General features: G+C 38.4%; 1 protein-coding gene and 1 long non-coding RNA gene across 4 annotated transcripts in view; one reads left to right on the top strand and one right to left on the bottom strand.

Annotated features, from left to right (window-relative positions):
* Positions 1 to 1,164: 1,164 nt before the first annotated feature.
* Positions 1,165 to 27,072, bottom strand: part of LOC309660699 (cyclin-Y-like protein 1) — a 34,627-nt gene continuing 8,719 nt past the window's right edge. Inside the window, exons 2-10 of the mRNA XM_082461610.1 lie at positions 26,074 to 26,148; positions 24,153 to 24,187; positions 18,003 to 18,103; positions 14,411 to 14,446; positions 12,162 to 12,213; positions 11,070 to 11,189; positions 7,098 to 7,264; positions 3,661 to 3,823; positions 1,165 to 2,105 (exon numbers count right to left, since the gene is read on the bottom strand). Of these exons, the coding sequence (XP_082317736.1) occupies positions 1,989 to 2,105; positions 3,661 to 3,823; positions 7,098 to 7,264; positions 11,070 to 11,189; positions 12,162 to 12,213; positions 14,411 to 14,446; positions 18,003 to 18,103; positions 24,153 to 24,187; positions 26,074 to 26,148 (866 nt within the window). The 3' untranslated portion in view covers positions 1,165 to 1,988. The remainder of the gene's footprint in view (positions 2,106 to 3,660; positions 3,824 to 7,097; positions 7,265 to 11,069; positions 11,190 to 12,161; positions 12,214 to 14,410; positions 14,447 to 18,002; positions 18,104 to 24,152; positions 24,188 to 26,073; positions 26,149 to 27,072) is intronic.
* Positions 4,180 to 11,117, top strand: LOC309660700. Of its 3 annotated transcripts, XR_014263554.1 has the most exons (4): positions 4,180 to 6,491; positions 7,374 to 7,426; positions 7,740 to 8,158; positions 10,979 to 11,117. It is a non-coding gene; the product is annotated as an uncharacterized lncRNA (long non-coding RNA). The 3 variants fall into 3 exon arrangements; XR_014263553.1 differs by having other exon boundaries at positions 7,374 to 8,158; XR_014263555.1 differs by lacking the exon at positions 7,374 to 7,426.

Consider the following 27,072-nt stretch of genomic DNA (forward strand, 5'->3'; position numbering starts at 1 on the left):
CACCGTGATGAAGAGTGGTCCCCACTTGCCACAACTAGAGAAAGCCCTCACACAGAAACGACCCAACACGCCATTAAATAAATTAATTCATTTAAAAAAATAAAAAAATAAAAAAATAAAAGCTTAATGTTTAAAATGTACAAAAGTAAATGAGTTTAGAAGAAATTCGATTAAAGTTTCAAGTGATGTTTTGCCAGTCTAGCATTTATACTTCTGCGACAGTGTTCTGGAGTATCCAAGCACACTATATTAAAGCTTAAAATTGTTCTAAGACTTTTGGGACACCTTCTATTTCATCACCGGCTTGTTAATTACTGGACCACCATGTTGGCTGGAATTATGAAAATATCCTTTAATACAAGTATATAACAAAGAGGAAAATCATCACAAAATCAGAAGCACCATTATAGTTAACAAGAAATGCAGCACGGACCCAATAGAAGGAAATAACCTACTTTCTCTGTTTATGATCGCAAACATGCTAATATGCTAATAAGTACTGCCTGCAAAGCATTTGGATGACATGTGTTATTCAGCAGCTTTTTGGTTTAAATTGATTGCCAATAATGACTAGCAGCTTCAATGATATAGTAGGGAGGAAGAACCCTGCAAAACCTAATGATGCTACAACAGTCTGTTCTGAAGTTTGGCTTTATGAGTTGTTAGGAGTCCCATGTTTTTTTTTTTGTTTTTTTTTCTTTTTTGTTTTTTTTTCTTTTTGTTTTTTGTTTGTTTTTTTGTTTTTTTGTTTTTTCTTTTTTTTTGGTTTTTTCTTTTTTGTTTTTTTTTGTTTTTTTTCTTTTTTTTGTTTTTTTTTCTTTTTTGGTTTTTTTGTTTTTTTTCTTTTTTTTGTTTTTTTTTGTTTTTTGTTTTTTTGTTTTTTTTCTTTTTTTTGTTTTTTTTTCTTTTTTTTTTTTTTCTTTTTTGTTTTTTTTTGTTTTTTTTGTTTTTTTGTTTTTTTTCCTTTTTTGTTTTTTTTTTTGTTTTTTTGTTTTTTTGTTTTTTTTCTTTTTTTTTTTTGGAGTCCCATTTTTTGATGGTAATACTGCACCGATTCTAAAGGAATATGCAGCAGTATGGGACAGTGAGGTAAGAAAAACATAGAAGTTATATAGGTAGTGTCTTTAAAGTCTAAAAATTTAAACTATTAATTAAAAAAGTTTGGCTTTATGAGTTGTTAGAAGTCCCATGTTTTTTTTTTGTTTTTTTTTCTTTTTTGTTTTTTTTTTGTTTTTTTTTCTATTTTGTTTTTTTTTGTTTTTTGTTTTTTTGTATTTTTTCTTTTTTTGTTTTTTTCTTTTTTTTTTGTTTTTTTTCTTTTTTGTTTTTTTGTATTTTTTGTTTTTTTGTTTTTTTTCTTTTTTTTGTTTTATCTTTTTTGGTTTTTTTTTTGCTTTTTTTTTTGTTTTTTTGTTTTTTTTTTTGTTTTTTTTCTTTTTTGTTTTTTTTGTTTTTTTGTTTTTTTGTTTTTTTTCTTTTTTTTGTTTTTTTTTCTTTTTTGTTTTTTTGTTTTTTTGTTTTTTTGTTTTTTTTTTGGAGTCCCATTTTTTGATGGTAATACTGCACTGATTCTAAAGGAATATGCAGCAGTATGGGACAGTGAGGTAAGAAAAACATAGAAGTTATATAGGTAGTGTCTTTAAAGTCTAAAAATTTAAACTATTAATTAAAAAACCTCGCATAGCTCACAGCTATCAGATATCTGTGCGTGGATTGGGAGCAGATATCTGTGCGTGGATTGGGAGCTTTTAGCTTTGGAGTGGTTTTTGTAACTCTGTTTACAATAAAAAGGACAGAAGAGCGTGTTACATTGACGAGGTCCCGTTCTTTCCTATGAGCATAATCTTCGCTTGTGCATCAGTCTCTTGAATTCAATGTCTTTCTTTAAGGTGAAAATACTAACTTTGCTGGTTTCTGAGCAGGAGAGGTGATATTTCTCCAGTCATTGTTTCGAGGGGTTTATGATGTTACAACCCCTCACTTCTCCCTTAAGAGAGGATGGCATTGGAGCGCCGAATACCAATGAAATTTTCAGCGCTGAAAGACCTTCTCATAGCAGCTCTACGCACGTCTTTGTATTTGTCGTCACACAATCTGGAAATGGCCTAGGAAAGTCAATCAGGTAGAACATAGGTATAATTAGGGGGGAAAAAAATGTTCGGACCTTAAAAAAACAAAAAAAGCATCATTGATAAGCCACACATCTACATTCGTTTAGATAGTTCATAGTTACTGCTACTTTGGATAGCTGATATCTACACTAACTGACAGTTCCCTAAGGTCATAACCTTTAAGGGCTATGATTGGATTGCTGGGGCAAGGGGTAACTTGCCCTAATAACTTAGAGTTACTTAAAAATTGGGTTCCTAATGATAGGCTCCTAATAGCAATATCATCTCTTACCTACACACGTGATCCTTAAACGTAATGGACATACACTTGGGCAAAATCAGTGTTTACTCAGCTATTCAACTTCTATTCAGTTTTCATTAGTTATTACATACTCTAAGAAAATTTTAATCAGGTAGGTATGTGCTGAAGGTAGGAGAGGTCTAATGACAAGCGCTGAAAGGTGCTATTTCACTTGCACATAAATTATGGTAGAAAAACATCTTATTCTAAAGTACCACCAAGGTACCACAGAAAGTATCAATTTTAAATGTGTTCATTTCAGTTGTGAATTTTGCTGTATACCCACCAAAAATCATAAGCCATAAGTAGTACTTTGTTCCATGTACGTTACCATTTATATTCAAAACTCATGTACTTTCTACATCCAGTATCTGAATCCACATTATACCTTCCAAGTATAGGTCTCTCAGGTTAGCCACAGATGCTTTGTCTAATAAACTCATGGGACTGAACTGTGATACACATACACACACACACACACACACACACACACACACACACACGAACTGCAAGCTGAGTAAAAAACAGTTAAGAGGGAATTCCCTGGTGGCGCAGTGGTTAAGAATCCGCCTGCCAATGCAGGGGACACGGGTTTGAGCCCTGGTCCGGGAAGATCCCACATGCCGAGGAGCAACTAAGCCCGTGCGCCACAACTACTGACCCTGCGCTCTAGAGCCCGTGCTCTGCAACAAGGGCAGCCACTGCAATGAGAAGCCTGCGCACCGCAATGAAGAGCAGCCCCCGCCCGCCGCAGCTAGAGAAAGCCCGCGTGCAGCAGCGAAGACCCAATGCAGCCATAAATAAATAAATACATTTATTTATTTATTAAAAATGTCAAGACAGTAGAAATAGTCCAAAACATCAATTATAAAAAAAAAAAAAAAAAAGACAGTTAAGAGTGGTAAGTAGATTATGTAGGTACATATGATTAGGGATACAATTTTAAGAAATTATTCATGTATGGTTATATGTAAGTGTAGAGGTTCAAATGGAAAACCATTAAGAACAGACTAAATATGATTTAAAGTATTCTGAATTATGGTTACAGAAGAGACAATTTTTTTTTTTATAATGTGGGATCCCTGTATAAACCATAAAAGACACAGGAAATATGATGCCAACGGGTCAATAAGCTCTTCAAACTGTTAACAGCTTTCCATTTTCCTAATCACTGCTTAATATAATTTAGCTACAGATGTGGCTTCGGTGGCTGACAGAAAACCCCAGTTAGTGATTTCACAGCCTTACCTCTAAGTTCTGTGCTCTTTCTTTGCTAAGAGGAGCGAATAGAACATTCAGGTTGTTGTCATCTGCTAAGGAGCGAAGGTCAAAGTAGTATTTGGCATACACACTGAAAGGAACATTCATATTAAACTGAAGTAGCTCCAGGAAGTGCCTTTCCATCTCATTCCTGGGGGAGGAGGAGAAGACAAAACCAACACAGGACAATTTTAGTCAACTGGGCTATCTTCAAAAATACCATTCTGAGCTACTAGGATGGCTCTAAATACTGTTTTGAAACAAATAATGGCTACCCAGCTGGATTAATACCCTAATGCTCAAACAAGGTACAGCTATTTGTGGTCCTTTCTGCGTCCCAGCACTTTGAGTCTGGGACAAGGGGGAAGAGGTTATGGCCCTCTTATGCACTCATGCTGCTGACTCAGGGGCTCATTCTTCAGAGTTCCATTAGTGCAGCTGTACGATTCATGCTCCACACTCACTCACGAGGCCCCGCTCTAGTGATCAGACGAAAGGAGTGATGTATGCTGTTTATTAGCTCTGAAGAACTTGCAGACATTTTCACCGGGCTGATGACAGGAAGGGGCTTACTGAAGTAGAGACGAGCCAACAAAAGGAGTGGGCACATCACCACGGCAACAAATGGATCCATCGAGAGCCACTGCTATTATCTCTGAGGGGGGAAAACTCTTGAGGCAACAAGGATTCATCTCAAGTAAATAAATAAATAAGCTACATTCGATGGGAAAGGGAATCCCCCCACCCCCACCCCGTGCATGGGGCTGTGTCAAAGGGCATGATGCAAGTTTCTGTTCACCTTAAAACCTTACTAGGGTGAGTTGTCGTCACCATGACAGGACAGGATGCACTTTTTAAGCTTAGGAAGGCAGTAAGATTATGTCTCAGCTAGACTAAACCCACTTTACGATACGACCTCTGATAGAGCAGTTGTTGCCCCCGGTGTTAGGAGAGCAGCCCAGAATGTTCAGACCTACCGCCCCTTGCCAGGACAGACTGCACACGCCCACAGAGGGCGAATTCAATGAAGTGGGAAAGTAGAGTGCTGGGAGCAGGCTTCTGCTATATGACCATATCCAGCCATTTGCTTGCCAAATGTTTAAGTAAATAAATATAAAGTTAGAGTAAATCTTACCACTTTTCACAGCAATCACTTTAGAGAGTTGATTATATAAAAATGATAAATACCCAAACAAACATGCAAGTGGCTTATTTTACAATACATTTGGTTTCTTGGTTTTAAAGTGTTAATATTTTATCCATTGGATAAATCAACAAATGCTCCATGTTCTCCTGTATGGAGAGCAGAGTATGAGCAGAAATGAGGTTTCTCATTTGTTGAACTTTAAACCTAACTGAACCTACTTCCAAAATTAATTTCCTGTTCATACGGCCAGAAGTCTATAGAAATGTAAATCAGATAATGTTTTGATAATCAGCTAATCAGGACTTAATTTACTACAGGAATAAATGCACTTCACTATCCCTTTTATATTTTCTCCACTAATACATTTTAATTGTGTGGAAATACAGTACTTCATAGGATTAACATGTCTATTAATAGAGCTTTAATCACTGAAGAAAAGCATTATGCCTACAGAATATGCATCTTCTGTGTTTTTTGCTGTTTTTAAATGGCTAGGTGGCTGAAGAGCCTACCACTTACAGGCGCAGCAAACTGTCTGAACAGCAGCTGCTCAGTTTAACTTACTCTTTTGAAGGGAAATATATATTTAACAAGACACAGAGATGTTAGAAAGTTTTAAGGAAAAGCTGATAGACAGCAATTTTTCAATTCAGACTCAAAATGAGACCATTACAAATAGTAGTCAACAGCAGAGGGATGAAACAAATGTGTATTAAACACTTTGTTGCAATGCTTTCCAACTCCCAAAGATCATAAACAAAAGCAGCCTATTGTAAACATAACTCCTGGTGATTCTCCGTTCTACACAGAAAAGCGTTGTTTAGAATTAGTTTCTTCATAGCTGGACAGTGCCGCCAATGCTCCTGGGCTCAATGCCTATGAACACCCACACGTTTCCCTGCATGTTCTCGGATGTTGTACCTGGAACCAGAGCCCCAGTCAGCTCAGTTGCAGATTCTGAGAAAATTTCAGCTGCCATCATGGCAGGGATGGTGTTCACGATTACAAATTTTCCTTCCTTCAAGGCACCAGTTTAAAGACTGATGATAGTGTTGGTCAACGTCACTTTAGTTTCTGCAACTTCCAAAAGTACTTCTATTCATTTCAAATTCATTATCTGCTGTTACACTGTTTGCTAAGATTGCTACCAGCAATATCACCACGACCACCTGGTTTACATGATCACCAAAGTGGGCATTTTCACCAAAAGCCACTTTGACAGCTACTGACAGTCACTGGTCCCTTCTCTTAGTCACAACTTTCCTCGCTTCAGCTGTAAATATGCACTTTGGTAATTGTGAATTATCTAGAGTAAGGGGCAAAGGTAACAAAAACAAGCTCTTGCCCCTGCCTGCCACCTTGATCGGCCTCTGCTGTCCAATATAATCAAGAGGTGTCCTTTCACATTTTCCTGAATGCCACCCACAAAGACAGGTTCACTGTCAAGCGGGCACTTCGAGAGTCTGCTGGAATTACCTCTCTGGCTCATCCTGCTTCCCACCCTTGGGGCCCTTCACCAGAGCCAGATTGGAAGCCTGGCGTTTCATGCCAATGTGAGCGTGCCATCTGTGAGGAGAACCTGCCTAGTTAACTCAAGGCCCCACAAAGTGCCGCTGTGTTTGCTGAGTGCCCTGGGTGAGGCCCCAGGGATGCTTCCCGGACTACCTGAGAGGTAGGTGTTTCCTAACTCGGCAGACTTTAGGGGAGGAGACAGGAACACAGGGATCTGAAACCTTTATATGTGGCTACCTGTACATCATAGTTTCTGTAACAACAGAACCTCAGATAAAAAGGAGAAAAAGACCAGCAAAAGCAAATACACAATGTGTGACTCAGGTTGAAATTATAACCTGTCAGTAGTCTAGAGGCCCTAAGACCTTAACAGTGGCCACTTGCTTCAAAGACCAGGCATGTGCCCCTTAAAAATGGACTGGACCTGGTAGACAGCTTTAAGAAAGCTGTCAAGTTACTTACTGTACCATGTTGTTCTGGTAGTGAGCTTGTAAAATGTTTGGCAAAAACCACCAGAAAAATAATTTCAATTTATCAAGCAGAATATTACAACAATAACACATCAAGACCTACCAATTAATGAGGGGAAATACAAATTGTTATACTACAGCTAGATAGAAAGAAGGCTGTAATTGTATGTCTATTTCAGCTCTCTGCACAAGGTAACCTTTCTTAAAATGTAACATTTCTTAAAAATGTAAACTTACGAGAGCAAATGAGGTATTGGAAAATGGTTAGAAAGTTCATGGTAACCTTACAAACTCACATGTCCTCAACTGTAACGTCCTTGAGGATCTGGCAGTAGTCCACATTCCATACAGCCCGATCGTCCCAAACCTTGGAGGCAAGAAGAATGGCTCCCAAAACAATTCTTTTCCAGTTAGTGGGGCAAATGTCGATCTCAGCATAAGTTAAGAGCCTTTCTAAGTAAACCTGCAAAAGTAGAGCACTGATCTTTGATTTTAGTTCAGTTGAAGTGCTGTGATAAGAATTGTTAGGAATGACAGATTTCATCTCTTTTTGACACCCCTTTTATTCCTAGGTTCTACAAAGACTTTGCTCAGCCAAGCCAAGGCCAGAGGCCAGGTCACAGTTGTTAAGTCAGATATTTCTGTTAGTCTGATATTTCTACTCTGCCCGTGTGAATTTCCAACCCAGTTTTGGTCACAGGAATGAAAGGACATCTCAGCAAAGGGCATTCTAAAGACACGCATTGTATTATTACCTTCCCACTTGTCAAGGGCAGCACATACAGCCCAGTGTCGACTTCAACTGTTCAGTAAATGCTTGAGTGCCTATCACGTGCAATGTTAACTACAAGACTGGTGGTGGTTGCATGGCGATTTTACATAACGCTTGAGTGTGTAAAATTCTGGTAAGACTGAGCACATCTTTACCTTCTCTTCAGAGTCACCAGTCCTTTTGTGGCATGAACTTGAAGATAAAAACTGGTGGTCAAGAGAGCCTCCCAGTGGCTGCTGCGTGGCACAGCAGGACAGGCAGTACAAAGGGGCTTTACAACTGTCAAGTATTCCCATATTTTAGTGCCTTTTTAAGGAACACACATGCATACAAAGGGTAGTCCTTTTCATAGCCCCAATTTTTCACATCTCCATTATCATTTCATTATTCATTTCTGTCTTACATAATCTGCAGCTTAGTCAATTCTTTTGGTTTTAAGGTGGGAAGACCTGCCTGTGTCTGTATCCCTGGGGCTCCTCTAAACCTGCCGGTTTGTGAGATGATTTCATGGTTTCTTTTACATGTATCAAATGTCTACCCTACAAAGAACTGGATGGAGTTACCAGCTGAGCAAAGATTAGAGAGGTAAGCTGTGATTTGTTGTTACCTCTGTAGAAGAGTGTATATGCCATTTGACAAAAAGAAAAATGTCCAGTTTGAAAGAGTCTGTTTACTCTCTGAAGGGTTATCAGATTGACAGCTCAGATTCGCCCATGCCCTCCAAACTCTACTGTGTTTTCAAACACGGGTATTGAGATTATATGTTCTTAGTGAAATTCGGCTCCCATTCCCCAAAGAACTCAGCACTCTCTAGTACCCTAAGAACGACTCTCCCCGCAAGGTTCAACTCTCTACTTTATGGGACTAATCAGAGGCACTGCAATGACACTGGCAATCTCTCAACTTCCTCTCACCTTTGTACTGGCAAACTTGGTACACGTGCCGATATTCATTTATCCCACTTGCCCTCCTGTCTTGGAGGAAGCGAGATTTCTTTCTTTTCACTGAAGCTAACTCTCCTGTGAATGAAGTTGATCCCACCTCACTTCTGCAGAGCACTGTGCCCACAGTTAGTCTCTTTTTGAACAACTTCTCCCTCTCTGTCAGAGGCTTCCTCCAGTGTGAATGCTTCCATGTCCCCAGCCTGTCCCCCACTGCCCCTAGACGGCGTCCTCAGGGCTGAGGCCAGCTCCTCATCTCCCATCCTCTCCTTAACCCACTTCAGTCAGCCTCCTGCTGCTACCACTCTACAGAGACTACTCTTGCCGTGGTCACCGGTGCCTTCACACAAACAACCCAGAGCTCTTCGTCCCAGAGCTCCACTCCCCAGGCCTTCCCTCATAAATGAAAGAGCACTGCCACACGCCCAGTCGCTGAGACCAAAAACCTGCACTTGAGTGTATCCTGCTCCAATCTGTTAGAACTTCTTGTTATCTCTACCTTCACTGGTACCCTGACCGCTTTTCTGTCACTTCTGACTTGTATCGCTGCCACTGCCTAACTCTTCTGCCTCCCAACAGACTACAGTCTGTTCTCCCCAAAGCAGCCAGGAGAGCCTCTTAAATTAAGAGTACTTTATGCGCCTGCTCCAGATCTGCCAGAGGTTTCCCATCAAACAAATACCTTCTTCCCGTGGCCTGCAAGTTACGAGGCCCTGTGCGGTACGGCCTTGTCCTTCCGTGACCTCATCACCTATGCTCTTTCCCTCATTCCCCGCTCGGATCACAATGGCCACCTTGCTTTTCCTTGAACACACAGAACAAGTTCCTGTCTCAGAGCCTTGAACTTGTCCCCTCTGCCCGTAATGCCAGCGTACCTGATCTTCCTCAGTTCAGCCAGGTCCTGGGTTCAAACATTACCTCTTTAAAGAGGCTCTTCCTGAGCTTTCTAGTAAGCCCCTCTAATCACTTTATCCCTTTACCTTGCTTTCTCTTCATGGTTTTTACCACTACTTGAAATAGTCATCTTTTAAAAAACACTCATTAAAAAAAAAACACTTATACTTTGCTATACACCTGAAACTAACACAACACTGTAAATCAACTGTACTCCGATAAAAAAAAAAAAAAAAAAAAAAATTTACGTCTTCCACACTTGCTCCATAAAGGCAAGAACTTTATTTATCCAACTTGTTCTCTCCTCCACCCCACACATGTAGAAAAGTGACACAGAGTAGGTATTCAGTGACATGGTATTTATGACATGAGCAACTTCTTGGTAGCATTTAGCGTTTGGACCATACTCTCCTTCTTGAACCTCTCCTGGTGTCTCTTAGGGTTCTCTGCTGGGTTTCCTACCACTGTAGCCACTCCTCTGGGGATCTGTCCCTTAAGTGCTGACAGTCCCTAGTAGGATCTATCTTCTACCCACTTTTTATTTTACATACTTTCTCTGCATTTGAACAGCTACACTTAATTCCCTCCCTCTAGCTCAGATTCATGCTCCAATCCCATATATTCCAATGATTACTAGACACTGCCATTCTGCTGTCTCGCAGGTACATCAAGCTTAACTTGTCTACAAAGAAATGCCCCTCTTCCAACCCAAATACTCTCCTTCCTGCCTTTCCTAGCTCTCCATACGCAAGCACCATTCCTGCCTCTCTCAAGCATGTGCTAAGCACTCCAAGTGGCCTGTAGCTCCAAGAAAAGGCCTGTGTCTGATCCAGTACCCACCCACTGAGGGGTCTCTTTTCAAAAGGACAAGCCTCCTGTCCTAAATTCTGCCCTGACAGGAGCAGGCAGTGAGTGGCCTAAGTATTCCTTCCCTGCAGACCACGCAGCTGACTTTCCCCCCTACAGGTTTGCTATAGGGAGGAGTAAAACAATCCCAACTACCTCTCACTTGAATATGATTTATTATTCAAATGATAAACTGTTACCATAGAAATTAGGAATGGATGACAAAAAGGTCCTTACACAGCTGTAGCTTAGCAGGCTAACTAGAGTAAAGCCTTCTGAAGTCCTACTGGCACCCTAGTCCTGGGCAACTTCACATGCAGGGATGGTTAACACCATTATCCATTATCCAAGGAACAGAGAACTGAGGGCAGTAGTTCTCAGTCAGGACACACATCAGAACTGCCTAGGCAGTACAGTCTGGAATTCAGCTTCAAACTGCCCGGAACCTGTTTCTGCCTGTGGACCAGAGCGCTCAGTGATTGCCCCGCCCCACCACCACCACACGCGTCGTCTGTGTGTGCGTGTGTGCGCTGTGCGTGCGTGTGTCCCCTCAGGTGTGGAAGGAGAAACCAGAAATCTCTCCTGCTGCCTTTAATAGCAATTGTTTTGTGATGAGAAAAGCAATGGCAACATTTTAAATCATAATGATGATTAATGCTCAAATGTGTATACTTTACTTTCTTTTGATAGGTTTCTCTGAATAAAGTTCTAATGATCATTTCAGGAACCTACTTTCATTTGGGAAAAACAGGACCATACCATGTGTACAAGACAGAAATTTCTACAGATGCTTTACGAAAGAAAAACTATCTTACCAAAGTTACTACTGCACATTCAGCAGTTAGCTGTGCGGCACTAAAAAGAGTATGAACAAATCTGTAAATGAATTTGTGTTCAGGATCATGCTCGAAGTATTCCTCTGGAATCTTTTCTCGCTGAAAGGAGAAAAAATGCAATTTAAGTATCCATGGAAGAAAAATACTTAAAAGTACCCTCAAGATAGCAGTCTTCACACTTGGGCCCACGTGCCCCTTAAAATAATTTTGATTGGGTGACATGTCTTGTAGTCTTTTAAATATAAACAATGGGGTCCTAAAATACCACAGTGATCCAGTACTCACCACCATTCATTAAAGAAAAATACAGGCACAACCGCAGAAAATTTATGTATTTCCACGTTCCTCCCCACAGAATTCTAACCAAATGCAAACTACTGGGTTGGCCAAAAAGTTCATTTGGTTTTAAGTAAAAATAAAAGACACAGTTTTCATTTTCACCAAGCATTTTATTGAACAATATATTCACTAACCAAACAAACGTTTTGGCCAACCCAATATTTTTAGGCTCAAAAGTCTTGCTGATCACCATATGGCATACTTTTCTGTAATCAACCTTGAAAACACATTTCCAGTGTCCTGTAACCATAAGGCTCTAAGAATGTGCTGTCCTGTACAGCAGTCGCCAGCCACGTGTGGCCACAGAGCGCCCGGAGAAGTGAATTTTAAAACTTTGTCATTTTAATTCGTTTAAAATGTAAACAGTTTTCTAATTTTCTTCTTAGAGGCCTTATCAGATTAGGTTTATTTACAAATATTTATATTGTTTGATGCTATGGAAAATCATCCTTTAAAAAGAGACATTTTCTGTTACTTGGGTATGTTTACTTACCTGCTCACTATTCACACAAAGTGCAACTCGGTTCATATCCATCAACCCCTTATACAACACGCCTTCGGGAAAATGACTAGACACAACATGGCGTGGGGAAGAAGACTTAAAGGAAGATGAATTTGACTTCGAGCTGGAGGAAGTAATTTTCTTCTAGTAATTAATTTCAAAGCAAATCAGCGTGAAATAAACACAACTGTATAAGAGAAAAATACCACTTCAATAAAACTGACACTTACTGTGAGTGGATGTAATCTCTCATCAAAAATATCCAAGGATCTATCTGCATCTCTATAAAATAAGAATGTGCATTTAAAAAATTAATTCAGGGGTTACTATCTTAGTAACATATCTGCTAGGAGTAGAGAGAGGCGTAGAGGAAGCTTAACCTTCAACGAAGCAAACAGTTTTATAAATTCTTCTCCTGGATTCCACCCTTAGAAAGGTTTCCTGACCTATTTTTACTCAGCACATCAAGTTCTGTGAAATCTTTTCTACAACAACCAGCCAGAGTTGCCTCTATAAGCACTGACCCTCCCTAACAGGCAATGCTAGTAAACCAATATATTTTCACTCCTCTAACCTCACACTGGAATATGCAAGAACATTTTATAAAGCAGTGGTGGTGGGCAATAAATTCTTCTAACTTCAATCAATGTGAATATGAGATTCATGGTTTTTTCCCGTTTTTTTCTCTTTAGTTCTTTATATTCTTATTGTGTATTTCTTCTTGTCTCTTTTAAATAGTTTGAGTTAAAAATGTAATTGTCTTTTTATTTTAAAAGAAACCAGGCTTTTTAATTTAAAATTTCACCACACTAATACACTGCGCTCATTTGAACAGCGGTTCTCTAAATGTGGTCTGCAGGCCTCTGGGATTCTCCCCTATCCCCTCCTTCAGGAGGCCCAAGAGGTCAAAACTGCTTTTATAAGAATACTAAGACACTACCTGCCCTTCACATTGTGTGACATTTGCTATGGATGTATAAAAGCAAAAGTGGGTAAAACTGCTGGTTTCTGAGCATGAATCAAGGCAGTGGTACCAAACTGAATTAGAAGTCATTCAATTATTCACTGCCACTTGCAGGTAAAAAATCTGCTTTAAGAACATCCTTGATAAAAGAGTAAAAATTAATAGTGTTCTTAAACCTTGGTCCTTCTTTTTAATATTCTGAATAAGTGGAAAGTATGCATTAAGCACTTTTACATACTGAAATATGGCTGTGTTAAGGAAAAGCACTTGTGACTTGGCGGTAAGTCATTTTTTTCATAGAACACCATCTTTATTTGAAACACTTTTTTCATCGAACACCATCGTTATTTGAATGTACAACTGACACATTCTTTCAAAAATGAACAAAGTGAGCCTGTCACTTCAAGGAAAATAACTCTAAAGTTATTTGTTGCCAATGATAAAATTCAAGCCATCAAGCTAAAAATATCAGGATTTTTGGAAAACTTCTACCTTCTATTGTGAACTTGACAACTTCTCAACACTTCAAAGACTTTTCTGGTAAGACTGGTGGTGATACTAACAAAAGTGAGTTTTTGACACTGTCTAAAGAAATGTGAACCAATACTTTCCAAATGACCAATGTATAATATTATAAAGTCAGGTACAGGTAAAAAGATCTACTCAGTATGCATGACAGATCAATGGGTATTAATTTAACATAGTATTTATTACAAGTTCATTGATATGATTTAGAATTCCATTTTAACTAATTTAAGAAACTAGCACATGCAGACTTTTGGTACAGTATCACAGAATATACCAAATTATCTGAAGGCTTTAAAAATACATCTTTTTCCAACTATATATCTGCAAGCGGCTGGATCTTCTTCACATTGTTTCTTCAAAACAAATGACTGAAGACAGAATAGATATGAGAATCAGCTGTCTTCTATTAAGGAGATACTTTTCTCTCAATATTTTTTGTTGTGGAAAATAGTTATTTTTCATTAAAAAAAAAATGACATGTTGAACACTGGGGTTCCCAATCAGGGGTGATTTCGTCCCCCAGGGGACTTCTGGCCATGGCTGGAGACAGTTTTGGTTGTCGTAATGTGGAGGGAAGAAGGTGCTACTGGCATCTAGTGAGTAGAGGCCAAGGGTGCTGCTATATATCCTATAACACACAGGACGACACCCCACAACAAAGCATTATCTAGCTCAAAATTTCAGTAGTGCTAAGGCAAACCCTGTTTTAACATACAATGGATTTAATTTTTTAAATTCTCAATTTCAATTTCTAATACAGTAAATTATCAATATAACCCATATAAACAAATACTCTTTGGGATGCTCAGTAACCTAAGAATTAAGGGTCCTAAGAGAAAAATAAATGATTCACTTCTATATTGTAATAAAAGCACTCTAATAATAAAAGCTTATGCCAGTAACATCTATAGTTATTACCTAACACTAAACTTGATACCTTGTAAATTAATTAGCTGGAATAACAAGATAGGTTTTAAAAGAGCTCACCTGTTCTTTATGTGGTAATATATTGCTAAGGTCATACTGTGGAGGAAAAAAAATACATTGTAATAACTGATTTTTATCATATCAGGCCTGAAGACATTTTTAAAAAGGGGTTAGCAAGGAGGGAAGACCTTCCAGAGGCCCAGTGGCCCCGAAATCCTCGAATTCAGAACAGTACCACGTGGGTGCTTTCCCCCTTGTTTTAGGTTCTTCAGCTTTTAGCAAAATTAGGAGACCCAAAATGCTAGATATGCTGTTAGAAGGCATGTTTTGGTTGATTATTATAATATATAAATTATTACATATTTCCCCTGTCATTTGTCCTTCTACCCACAAAACCTTCTGTCCTGTACAAGTTATATCTATCTATACACATGCTTAAATTGAAGCCATATAGTAGTTTGTGTGTGGGGGTGTGTGTGTGGGGGTGTGGTTTTTTTGTTAGCCCCTGCATTTCAGTTGATTTAGTTCGCTATCCACCTACCCATCCGTTTTCCATTATTTCCCTAAAAGTAAATAATAAAAGTGCTCTATACCAAAATGATTTCAAATCACTTTTACATAATTATTAGAAAATTTAATAGCAAAATTTTATAGCCACAAAACTGATGATAGGTCTAGCTATCCTGAAATAAGCAGTGTTAATAAGACAGCATAATACTACACAGTACACTATTAATGACAGGTATTTCCAAATTATTTTAAATAAAGTATTAACGAACAGATAGATACAAGTCCTTAGGTAGTCTTTTTTAAGTTACTATATTCCTAAGTTATTCACAGCTGTTGTATATTAGGCAACAAAGGGGTTCTCTGGTTAAGTTATATGCTCCCCTTTGTTCTCAGTGTCTAAAATGAAACTCAAAATAATTGAGGGAAGGCAAATCTGAATTTTATAATAGGTCTATAGAATCTTAGCACTTGTATAAAGGCCTGTAACACCGTTAGCATCAAAGATGGATACTTCTATAGTGCTTCAGAGTTTCATCTTCAAATTGATTTTAAAATCACAGCATTAGAAGTTTTATGATGGAAAGGACCACTGAACCGTAGATGACATTTAATTAAACAACCCATTTTACAGATAAGGGAACCAAGGCTTAAAACTGACTTACCTATGGTCCCACTAATTATCAGAAGCAGTTCTCTTTCTCCTGCCCTCTAACCAAATAGTGGCTCCCAAGCTCAGCTGCACACTGGGATCATCTGAGAAGCTTTAAAAACTGCCTGGCTTCTGCTTCAAGATGTTCTGATTTAACCGGCACTGGGTATGACTTGGGCATCAGGACTGTTTTTAAAGATCCCCAGATGACTGCAGCGTGCAGCAAAGTTTAGGGATGAATGAGTTAGGGTTAAGATCGGAGAATCACTCGGGATGCTTTTGTCCATATAATCATGCTTCACATCATTCCCCATCTTGTCAAAAGGTGTGTGTGCGTGGGTGAGAGAGAGACAGACAGACAGACAGACACACAGACACTGTGTCTTGGAGGCGGGGGCAGGCGGGTGGACTTTGTGCATCCAGAAACATACATCTTGAAAAGTTGCATAAGTGATTCTAATAAGGCTCACCTACCCCACTGAGAACAACTACCCCACTGAAAACTAACCCCATGATAAACATTTTCAAAATCATTCCTAAAAGCCAATTGGCCCTATTAATTTTCTCAGTAAACCTTTATTTCACCAATAATGAATGTGATGAATGATCATTTTTAAAACTTCATGAGAGCAAATTAAAATTTACTGTACTTCCAAAAATTAGACTAGGTCGGGAAAAAAAAGGATGAAACCTACTTGTCTGAGCAAGGTTAATCTTTTTTTTTTTTTTTAAATTTTATTTAATTTTACTTATTTTGGGCTGCATGGGGTCTTTGTTACTGCGCGCGGGCTTTCTCTAGTTGCCAAGAGCGGGGGCTGCTCTTTGTCGTGGTGCGCGGCCTTCTCACTGTGGTGGCTTCTCTTGTTGCACGGCACGGGCTCTAGGTGCGTGGGCTTCAGTAGTTGTGGCACACGGGCTCAGTAGTTGTGGCTCGCGGGCTCTACGGCACAGGCTCAGTAGTTGTGGCGCACGGGTTTAATTGCTCTGCGGCATGTGGGATCTTCCCAGACCAGGGCTCGAACCTGTGTCCCCTGCGTTGGCAGGCAGATTCTTAACCACTACACCACCGGGGAAGTCCCTGAGCAAGGTTAACCTTCAAAGTACTTTTGAATTATATACTGGACATCAGACTCTTTTGAATTCAAAAGAAGCTGCGACTCTAGCCAAAGTAGAGTGGTTTTTGTACCCACAGATTCAGTGTCTTGGCTGAATAAAAACATTCAGTGATTATGTGATAAGTGCCCAAACTCAGGACTTTAGAGATGGGGCTCAGTTTTTGCTGAAACATGATTTGACTGCAACTATTATTGTAAGCAAGAGAGGAAAGTTACATTATTATGACTGTGAACTTGCTGTCTTTAATTAAAGTAGAAGTTACTGATAATTTAAATAGCTAAAAAAAGAGCTGGCACATTAAAAACCAATTAAAAATATAATTAGCTTATAAAATTAATACAACAAATAAAATTAAGGATAAGGACATTAATATTTTCAAATAGCATTTCCCAAACTGTGTTCTGGAAAATCAACATTCATATCCTAAGGAGATGTTAATGTTTCGTGGACAACCGCGAGGGAGGAGGCAAGAAGCTCTGCATCCCGTTTGGTTTTTTTCTCTTAAATAAGCTTGAAAGGTTCATCATTAGGGTGTTTTGAAAGTGCATCGCCAATTGTGGACTATGAGGTGCTCCCAGAAATTAAAGAATAGTTTCCATCATCATGACACTGTTCGTGTCTCCTTAAGTATAAGCCTGACCACAGCCATGTTTCCGAAACCTCACCTCTTTTATTGTTCTCTGCTGTGATTGATACAGTGTGTTGGAGATATATTTATATATATAAACAAAAATTAAATGTGTCTATTAAGTTAAAACCTCAGTTGAACAAATTTCACCTACAAAGAAATTAAGCTTGAGTGTGTATTTCTTAAGACTGGTTTGATATATTCTCCCCCTCTTTGGGGGACAGGAAGGAGAAGTCAAATTTCATACAGAAAGAGTGCAGGAAAAAAAAAAAAAGCACAGTGGGATAAATCTGACAAACTCCAATGAAATTTAAATGCAGATTCGCTTTGGTGCCAGTAGGGGACAAGCTGTTCCTTCTTCTAAGAGTAGCTTCCGAAGTAGTGCACATTGTTTGAGGACTACAACTCATACAGAAATAATTGTCTCTAGAAACAGCCAATCAAAAGCACCTCTCTTTCTCATCGTGTTCAACAATGGCTTAGCAACAGAAACGCGTCAAATGAAGATTTATACTTTTTCTGGGATTTCTTATTTGCTAACTGGCTTTCCCTTCTATCATGCGCTCTAAGATTAAAATGGAAACTGAAAATTCATATTTAGGTCCTTGAAATCAATCTATAGTTGACACCAGTTTTTTAACCTGATCACTGAAAAGGACAATTCAAATGAATGAAATTATGTATGGCTAGGAGGCTTTTAGCGATAAGGGGGTCTGTCACTCAGCCCTTGGCAAGCTACTTGTACTCACCATTTTACTGTGATTCTAAGATTAGGCTGGCTGACTGTGCTGTCATCTAGAAATATTGTTGAGCATGAGCTGTACTTTTTAGTAAGCTGCCCTGGAGATACCTGAAGGGGAAGGGAAATAGAAGAAAATGTCACAGTAAGTTAAACCTATAAAGTGTGTTTTTTTCCTTGGTTAAAATGTCAAACGATAAAGCATTAAGATTTTTCTTACACTCCATGAACTGCCTGAGTGTGATATCATGTGCAGCTCTATGGGAAACCTCTATACTCTGACTTCCACAGACGAGCTTTGAGAAATGGGTTATAAAATGCTGCCTTGATATAGTACCTATAATCAAACCTGGCAAGCACCTATTATAAATTACCTTTATAATAATGTAAAAAGTTTAGAATAAGATTTCAGGGTTTTTTCCTTAAGCAATGAAATGCAGCTGAGATTTCCTATTTCTATTCATTTACTACAATAAAACGTAATGCTTTATGTAATACCGATGTAGGAGCATTTGACTGCAGTAAATGAACACCAATAATAAATGTATTAGTTCAGGAGACAGTGTGACGAAACAAACGTTTTCCAATCAGAGGCTGGGCATGCCAGGGCTGCTCTATCACTAAAAAGCTGGGGGCCATAAGTCTCTCTGGGCCTCAATTTCCTTATCTGGAGGACAAAAAGGTACTGCTTAAAGATTCTCTCGCATCCACAAGAAACGGATAAAACAACTCTGAGAATTTAACTTCTCACTTCATGTTTAAGTCAGACTGCCGTTACATTACTCAAGTGAGAACCTCAGAGAATACTTGCCATTCATTTCAAAATTGTACTAATTCTGTTCTACGTGTTATTTGACACTCCTGCCTCACCCATGCTGCTCTCTGCCTGCAATGCCTTTTTCTTCCTCCTGTCCCAGCAAGCTTGACCCCATCTTCCTCTAGGATCCCTTTGCCAGCAGGCACACCACAAAACTTCTCACTTTCTGCACACTCACACATCTAATTTACCAACTGTTCCATGGTCTCAGCTGCTTGCATAGTACCACCCTCTTAAGTAAACAAGCTTCTCCAGGTTAGGAAGATTCTTCTCCTACCTCCAGCTACTGAGCACAGAATCTGGGACAAATTAGGATTCAACAAGTGTTTGAGAAATTATTTAAGATCAGTTACAACTGGAGGTAAATCTTACTAAAGATACAAATTCGTGAGAATTTATCTACAGTGGTGTTGGAGAGGTGACAAAGAACTTTTTGAGACCCTCTAGAGAATGAACTATCTTTAAAACACTTTAGAAGTATCCATTTATTTGTGAAGAGCCCATGAACACGGCAATAGTCAAATACTAAAATGGCCTAAACTATGTTAGGACAACTCTCTTCCTTAAAGTAAGGCCAGTAACCAAATCCCAATCACTGAAAGCCACTGGAAGGAAGAGTAGCATTCTTTAATACCACAGAATACAAACAATTTTAAAGCTGGGTTTTGGTTTTGGTTTTTGTTTGTTTACTAATTCAGATGAGCCTTCCTTCCCCCTATTAATATAAAATAGTTTTCACCATGCTGTCACACTCTCCCATCAATGTCCTCCACAGATACATGAAAGGTGAGGCAGGGAGAAAATCTAGTTGATGCTTTTTAAAATACAGAGCATTTAAATAAAAATTGTCAGTATCCAATAATCAGAAATATCCAAATGGCATATATAAAACACCATTTTGCTTGTTTCAGATGCTTTACGCAAAGCCACTTATTCCTTATTAACAAAAAGTTCTAGATGTAACATATTTGAAAAGTATCACTATTTGGAAGACTAATTTCTCCTTCAAGCTAGAAATGTTTTAAACTAAAACTCTGATATGGTCCTTAAGCTATTTGGTTAATGTGTAATTTTAGAATCTCAAAAAACAGATACAGCATGAAAAATGAAAATTCACTCATTCAAATACTTTGATTCTAAACGAAGCAGGTTATCTTTTAAGGTCACTACTATTAGGGTATAATATGACATACACTACACGCAATAAAAGTCAATTCTGACCAAAAATCTATATATATGAGGGGAATAAAAATAGTAAGGAAATGTACCAAAATATAGACTAGTTGGTAGAGCTTTGGGTGCTATTTATCCTGTTTTCCTCTATTAAAAACTTTTTTTTCTATTATGAATGTATATTGATTTGTCTTTGGAAATATTACTGCTAAAACATTTAAAATTTTTAATTAGATGTGCTCTATAGTCCTATGGGGGCTCATTTAATGTATCAGCAACTTACAGTCTACTGGCTCGATCCTACAAAAGAAACACTTCCACAGGCCTACTCCTGAAACTATTCAAACTTTCCAGCATCTAGTGTTCACTAAAGGATGGCAGAATTGAAGCCTCTGAGCAAAGCCTAGATATGTTAGCTGCCAGCAGATTACTTTCCTCTCATCTTGCTTGAAAATTTAAGATAACTGTCCTTTATGATTAAAGCCTTACCATTGCTGGCTCACAACCTCAATAAACTGCACTGACACACATAAGGGTATAAAATGCAAATACAAAAAAAAAAAAAAACAAGTAGCAAAAAACACTACTGACAGTTTAATGTTCATAGGTATTATTTCAATTGGTCACTGAAGAAGAGTATTTATCTTCATTCAGCACTAAGGACAAAATACATGGACTTTTACAATCTTTATAAGGGGAAAGGTTGCTTAGTAGACTTCAGGTTTAATGGTGAAGACTAGAAAATAATCATACCTAGGAGGCTAGTAAGTAACAACCCTCAAAGCTTATCATTAAAGGTCAAGTACCTGTTGAAATCCTGCCCCCACCCAGTGACTCTTCCCATTGTGCCTACTGCCTCTGATTTTAACCCATTAAAAGAATAAAGCTGGAGAGAGCGAGAGTACGAAGTGCGGCAACCCGAGTCATGGCAGGACAGGCATTTAGAAAGTTTCTTCCCCTCTTTGACCGAGTATTAGTTGAAAGAAGTGCACCCAAAGTTGTAACCAAAGGAGGCATTATGCTTCCAGAAAAATCGCAAGGAAAAGTATTGCAAGCAATGGTAGTAGCTGTTGGATCAGGCTCTAAAGGAAAGGGTGGAGAGATTCAACCAGTTAGTGTGAAAGTTGGAGATAAAGTTCTTCTCCCAGAATATGGAGGCACCAAAGTAGTTCTAGATGACAAGGATTATTTCTTATTTAGAGATGGTGACATTCTTGGAAAATATGTCGACTAAAATAAGTCACTATTGAAATGGCATCACGTGAAGCTGCCCGTTCCCCCAATGGCATCACGTGAAGCTGCCACTGAAGTTCTGAAATCTTTCATCCTGTAAATAATTTCCGTGTTTCTTTTATAATAAAGTAATGATATCCAAACTAATGATATTCGGTGTCTCTGAAATTTCGTTTTCTCTGTATTGATTTAAACATTCCCAAATAAAAGTATATAAATGAAAAAAAAAAAAAAAAGAGAATAAAGCTGAAGTTCACTTTTTTCTTCCCCCTTTTCACAAGTTTTGGATACGTTTATTAAGAATCAATGACTTTAACTGAAAGGTCTGTAATACTCCATCTATGTTGCACATTAATGGACAATATGGTAGGGTGAGTGGTTTGAATAGAATTCATACTCAAGGCCTTAGTAGAAAAGTATAATATTCTAATTATAGGTATAATCAAAAATATTGTCTGAATTAATATCGTTAATTATATTGAATTAAACTTCAAACTCAGAACCTATATTCAAAGAATAAATCTAAGTTTGAGTAGACTGACCACAAATCTATTTCCTCTCCCCCTTCTTTCAGATATCATCTCATTAGAATTAAAGGCCTTTTTTATAAAAGCTATACATAAGACAGGATAAACAGCAGATGATTTTTAATGTTTGAAAGGTGAAAAGACTAGATAAAGGAGTGGTAACTGACATGGCAGAACAGAGGAAGCACAACCTTGGTACCTACAGAGAGTGACTAGGACAGGAACAAGAAAACCAGTTTGTCTTACAGAACCCAAGGCAGGCTCAGAGTTCAGAGGCGTGGTCCCCAAATCCTTGCAGTGAGGCCCATCAGTTAACGAGTTGTCCAAGTGATGCTTCCAATTAGATCTTAACAGACAGCCAAGGACCATCACACGTTTGAGGGAAGCCCCCAACAAGTGAGAGATCAAAACAGGAAGAAGGAATGGGACTTCCCTGGTGGCGCAGTGGTTAAGAATCCGCCTGCCAATGCAGGGGACACGGGTTCGAGCCCTGGCCCAGAAAGATCCCACATACCACAGAGCAACTGAGCCCATGCGCCACAACTACTGAGCCTGCGCTCTAGAGCCCATGAGCCGCAACTACTGAAGCCCGCACGCCCTAGAGCCTGTGCTCCGCAACAAGAGAAGCCACTGCAATGAGAAGCCCACGCACCCAACAAAGAGTAGGCCCAGCTCACCGCAACCAGAGAAAGCCCACGTGCAGAAACCAAGACCCAATGCAGCCAAAAAATAAATAAATAAAATAAAATATAAGGATGCTTTAAAAATACAAAACAAAACAGGAAGAAGGAATTGATGGGAGTGATAAAATCTCAGGAGCAAATGAAAACTTGAAATTGCATCAGTGAAAAAAAGAATGACAGGATATAAGAGAACTCTATAAATTGAAAATAAGGTAGACAAAACAATATATTCAATAGAAGGATTAGAGCACAGTCAAGGAAATCTCCAGGAAGCAGGACAAAAAGACAAAATGCAAAGCAGGAGGGGAAAAAAGTTAGCGATCTGGTAAGTCTAAGACTTCCAACATCTGAATAATAGGAACCTGGAAGAAAAAAACAGAATATCAAAGAAACACACAAAAAAGGTCTATACCAAACCAAATTATGAAATTTCAAAATCCCAGGGAGAGGGAAGGTACTAAAAGGTTCCCGAGAAGGAAGGGATGGGGGAAAATGACTAAAATCGGTAATGCACAATGTACCATACAATGTTCAACAGGTTTAAGAGCAACAGTGTAAATGAGAAGATGAGAGGGAAATGTCTTTAGAACTGCAAAAATTAGTTTCAACTGAGAATTCTATACTTTATCAAATAGAAGGAGTTTCAGAGAGGCTAGATCTCTATAAACTTTCTGCCCATGTGCCCTTTTCCCAGGAAAATGTGCTCCAGTAAAACAAGGAAGTATAACAAGACAAGAGGGAAACAGAATCTAGGACATAGGGGATCCAACATAAGAGAGCAGAGTTATGTGAGATCCCAGATGACTTCACACAGATATCCCAGGGAAAGAGGCATAGAGCAGGCCTAGGGGAACACTAGTCTATATGGGAGTAGGAAGACAAAAGATTGGGGCAAAGTGTCTCCAAGAAAAAAATGGAACAGATGTGGCTTAGTAGACGGAAAATTTTTTTGATAGGCATGTGACAAATGTTAAAACATTTGGGGAAAAAAATAGCTGTTAGAAAACAGGCAAGTGAATATAGTCAGGAAATTAATTCCACAGAAAAAATGAAGAATGTGAAAGCAGGGAGACCGGGCAGGGAGCTACTTACTGCATTTGGCTGTGTGAGATCACGTTGGCTAGGAAAAGGGGGATTGGGTTATCCTAGAGAAGTGCAGAAGTGCTCCAATTTCATTAATATTTAAGAAAAAGAATGAAGGGTGTACAAGGAGGAGGCACAGTCAGAGAACTCTATGGCTCAGCAATGCACAATATTTGCAGAGTCGTAGTAATGTAAACATTGATTCTGATTTAATAAAAACTGATACATGTTGAGGGAACACAGGGAGGGAAATAACGTCATGGTGGAGCGAAGAAGCTAAGCTTTCACCTGCTATGACAAGAAGTCAATGGACAGTGCTAAAAATTAACTTACCTGTTATACTTTTATTACTTTGGTTAAAAAATAAGATCAAAAAAATAAGGCAAAAGAATTTAAGGCAGATCTTTATACTACAACCGTATTAGTGAAATTTAACTTAAATGTCAGAACCCTTAAAAAATGGGCACTACTAAGTCAAAGACTTTCCTGAATACATTTGAGAATTAGGAAAATAGAGATTTAGAAAATCTACAAAAAAGAGGTTCAGGCTAACAGTATTGGATCCATCATATTTTTTAGGAACCATGGCAGACATATTTTTAATTCAAACTATTAATTTCTTAACTTTTCAACTGTTTACTTACATGGTTTAAACGGTTGCTCCTCCTCTTTTCCCGCACTAAGAATAAAAAAAATTAACTGATGAATTCTGATACAAATGCCATAGAAAAATAAAAGTAGTCACTAATTATCTGATGGATTACCAATAACACAATGAGATAAAATTCCATTCTATTTTTTAAAATAATTTCCAACAAAATATATAATTTAAATCACCCAGCAAGATGAGTCCTATAAGTAAAATCTAAAAACTTAGTTTCACTTTTTTGACCTAATAGATATTCTGTATTAGGTACAAATGAAAGACTCCCCATTTACAAAAGAAAAGGACAAAGCAAATTAGGCCAGGTGAGAAACTTAGCTAATAAAAAAATGTACCTGCTGCATAGCTGAACTACTAGCCAGGAGTATTTTCTAAGTCTTCATTTACACACAGCTTACTTTAATTACCACAGTCTACAGATGACAACTCTACGAACCAGTTTCTGGCCAGGCACTCATCTCCCAACGCACCAGGATCTCTGGAAGCATCCTGAACCACTTAATGGTAACCTACTCAAATACCTTACTGAAAAAATACACAACTGGAAAGTAACCTATGTTAAACGTAAATTTTAAAATGAGTGTGCTGACCTAAATGAACATATCTACAGCACACAAAACTGTTTTGCTCCAACAAAGGCCAGAAGAATAAAAGCCTGAAGAGGGTCTTAGGCCACACTCTTGCTCACATTGCCTCCTTTAACTCCAGACAGGCATCACAGGCACGGATTCCTTAAGGCTGAAGAGAGAGACAGGCATGGGACAGCTTTTCTTTTACTGTCTCCAGAGCCCCTCTACATGTGAGCAGCTCATGGCTCTGGAAGAAACTGAGAAATAGAGCAATCCTAACCAGAAATGAGTGGCTCAAGTACACACACTAGAAAAATGCAAGTTAGAAACCCCAGGAGCTTCCAGGTTGGTGAGCATGTAGTACCCTTGCAGAGGGCATCAAAGCTCTGTGCCCTGTCCCCATGCCTGGTCCTATGCATCTCTTCCATCTGGCTGTTCCTGAGTTATATCCTTTTCTAAAAACCAGTGATCTAACGGAAAAAAACAAAAAGCAAAACAACAACAACAAAAAACCAAACCTCCGTTTTTTATTGTGCTGCTTCACTTTAAATATTATGGAATGTTCACTTCTTGTATTCCTGCTCTCGTAATCAACTGAAAAACTTGGTCACGTGTGGCTTTTTAGCAAATAAACTAGGATTTAACATAACATTAAGGAAGACAAGCAGGCAAGCAGGAGTGCAAAATATTCTACGGTTCTGATTCTCATCTTAAAACAAGGAGGACACAGGAAATTTATATGAGTTTCACATGCTGAGGATAATCTTCTGGAAAACCCCATATGGCATGTTGCTCTTATTACCCTGGCACAGCACTACATTAGGATGAGAAAGTTTTGAATAGCTTAAAAGTTCTGAGTAGCATAAATCTGGATGTGAGATAGGCTCGTCTGGTTGAACACTGTGTAAAACAGGGCCAAAATCACAAGGCTCAATTCCCATATATAACAACTGATTTTTCTGATTTGATCAAATGAAAACCTAACTGTGATCTAAACCCTATCATTTGTCTTTAACATATGTGCTCTTCGGAGCAAGGGGAAAAGGACAAAGTAGCATGGAGAAATAGACCACATCTAAATCATGTGGCCAGTTGACTATGTTGATAAAGAGGTGGCAAAATGTATAAACAGATAGTCCAAGTGTTCTCCTCCCTAAAACACTGACAACTAAAGGAAACTGTATCATCAACATATTAAAATAAGACAAGTGAATACATAAAAAAGTGAAACATTTAAACCACTGTAAGAGTTTTTCTAAGTACCTCCTATAATACACAAAACAAGAACAGTTTTCACTCTTTTTCTCAGGGAAAAAAAAAGCATTGCCTTACCATCTGTTCGAGATTTGCTCAGAAAAAGTGTGCTTGCACTTGGGTGGTCAGAAGGGTTTGGTTCCAAAGCTAAGTCTGTATAGGAAGAAGAGAAAAAGGTGTGGTGATTTAGTTGAGTAGAAAAGTACATGATTTTAAAGATAGCTACACATTGATGGAAACCACTTTTAATAGTCTTGAGAAGAGCTTTTAGTAATGACAAAAAGGCAATTTTAGTAAAGGCACAATATAAAAATTCTATTGGGAAACAGCAAAATTGTAGAAACTCTCCATACATGTGGAATAAAACCATGGCTATGTCTTAGACTTCTTTAACTTGCACCTAAATAATCTATGCCATTTTTAGATGAATCATATATGTGACTCCCCTCCTATTTATCAATTAAAAATTCAGTCACCCTCTTTTAAAGCTGATATTACTAGCACATTCCAGGAACAGTCTCAAGAAGCAAGTTATGCTGTGGCCAACTACTGTCAGATACCAGCTCAATATATCAAATATGCCAAAACGAAGTGAGTTGCTTTTGGCAAATGTTCTTCAGACAATCAAATGGCTAATTCTAACTCCATTCAACAAGTGAACTCATTTAATTGGCTGTGGTTTATCTGGGGGCTATTCATCATGGCAGATTTAAGAGGACTACATAAAAGTTCAATGTTCTAATCTAGAGGAACACTTCCATGATAGTGATTTTTAACTTTGCCCTCTATTTCCAAAGCTAAACTCACTTCTTCATTCCACGCTGCATGATTAATTTGGGGCTTCACTAAGAGTACTTTCTGGAGCAGATCATAGGGCTACTAGAAAAAAATTTTGGCCATACCTACACGAAAAGGTGGGTCTGCCTGTAGCCCACCTTGCACCCAGGTGGGATAGCGTCTTCTATTTAGGCAGAAATACAAAACAAGCACAAGCTACCACACAGGATAGTAAGGTTGTTGTTTCAAACAAACAAACAAACATAAAAGCCCTATGACATTTCCTCAGCAAAGTCCATC

This window comes from Balaenoptera physalus, assembly GCF_965194825.1.
Source record: "Balaenoptera physalus genome assembly, chromosome: 5".
Classification (NCBI taxonomy): domain Eukaryota; kingdom Metazoa; phylum Chordata; class Mammalia; order Artiodactyla; family Balaenopteridae; genus Balaenoptera; species Balaenoptera physalus.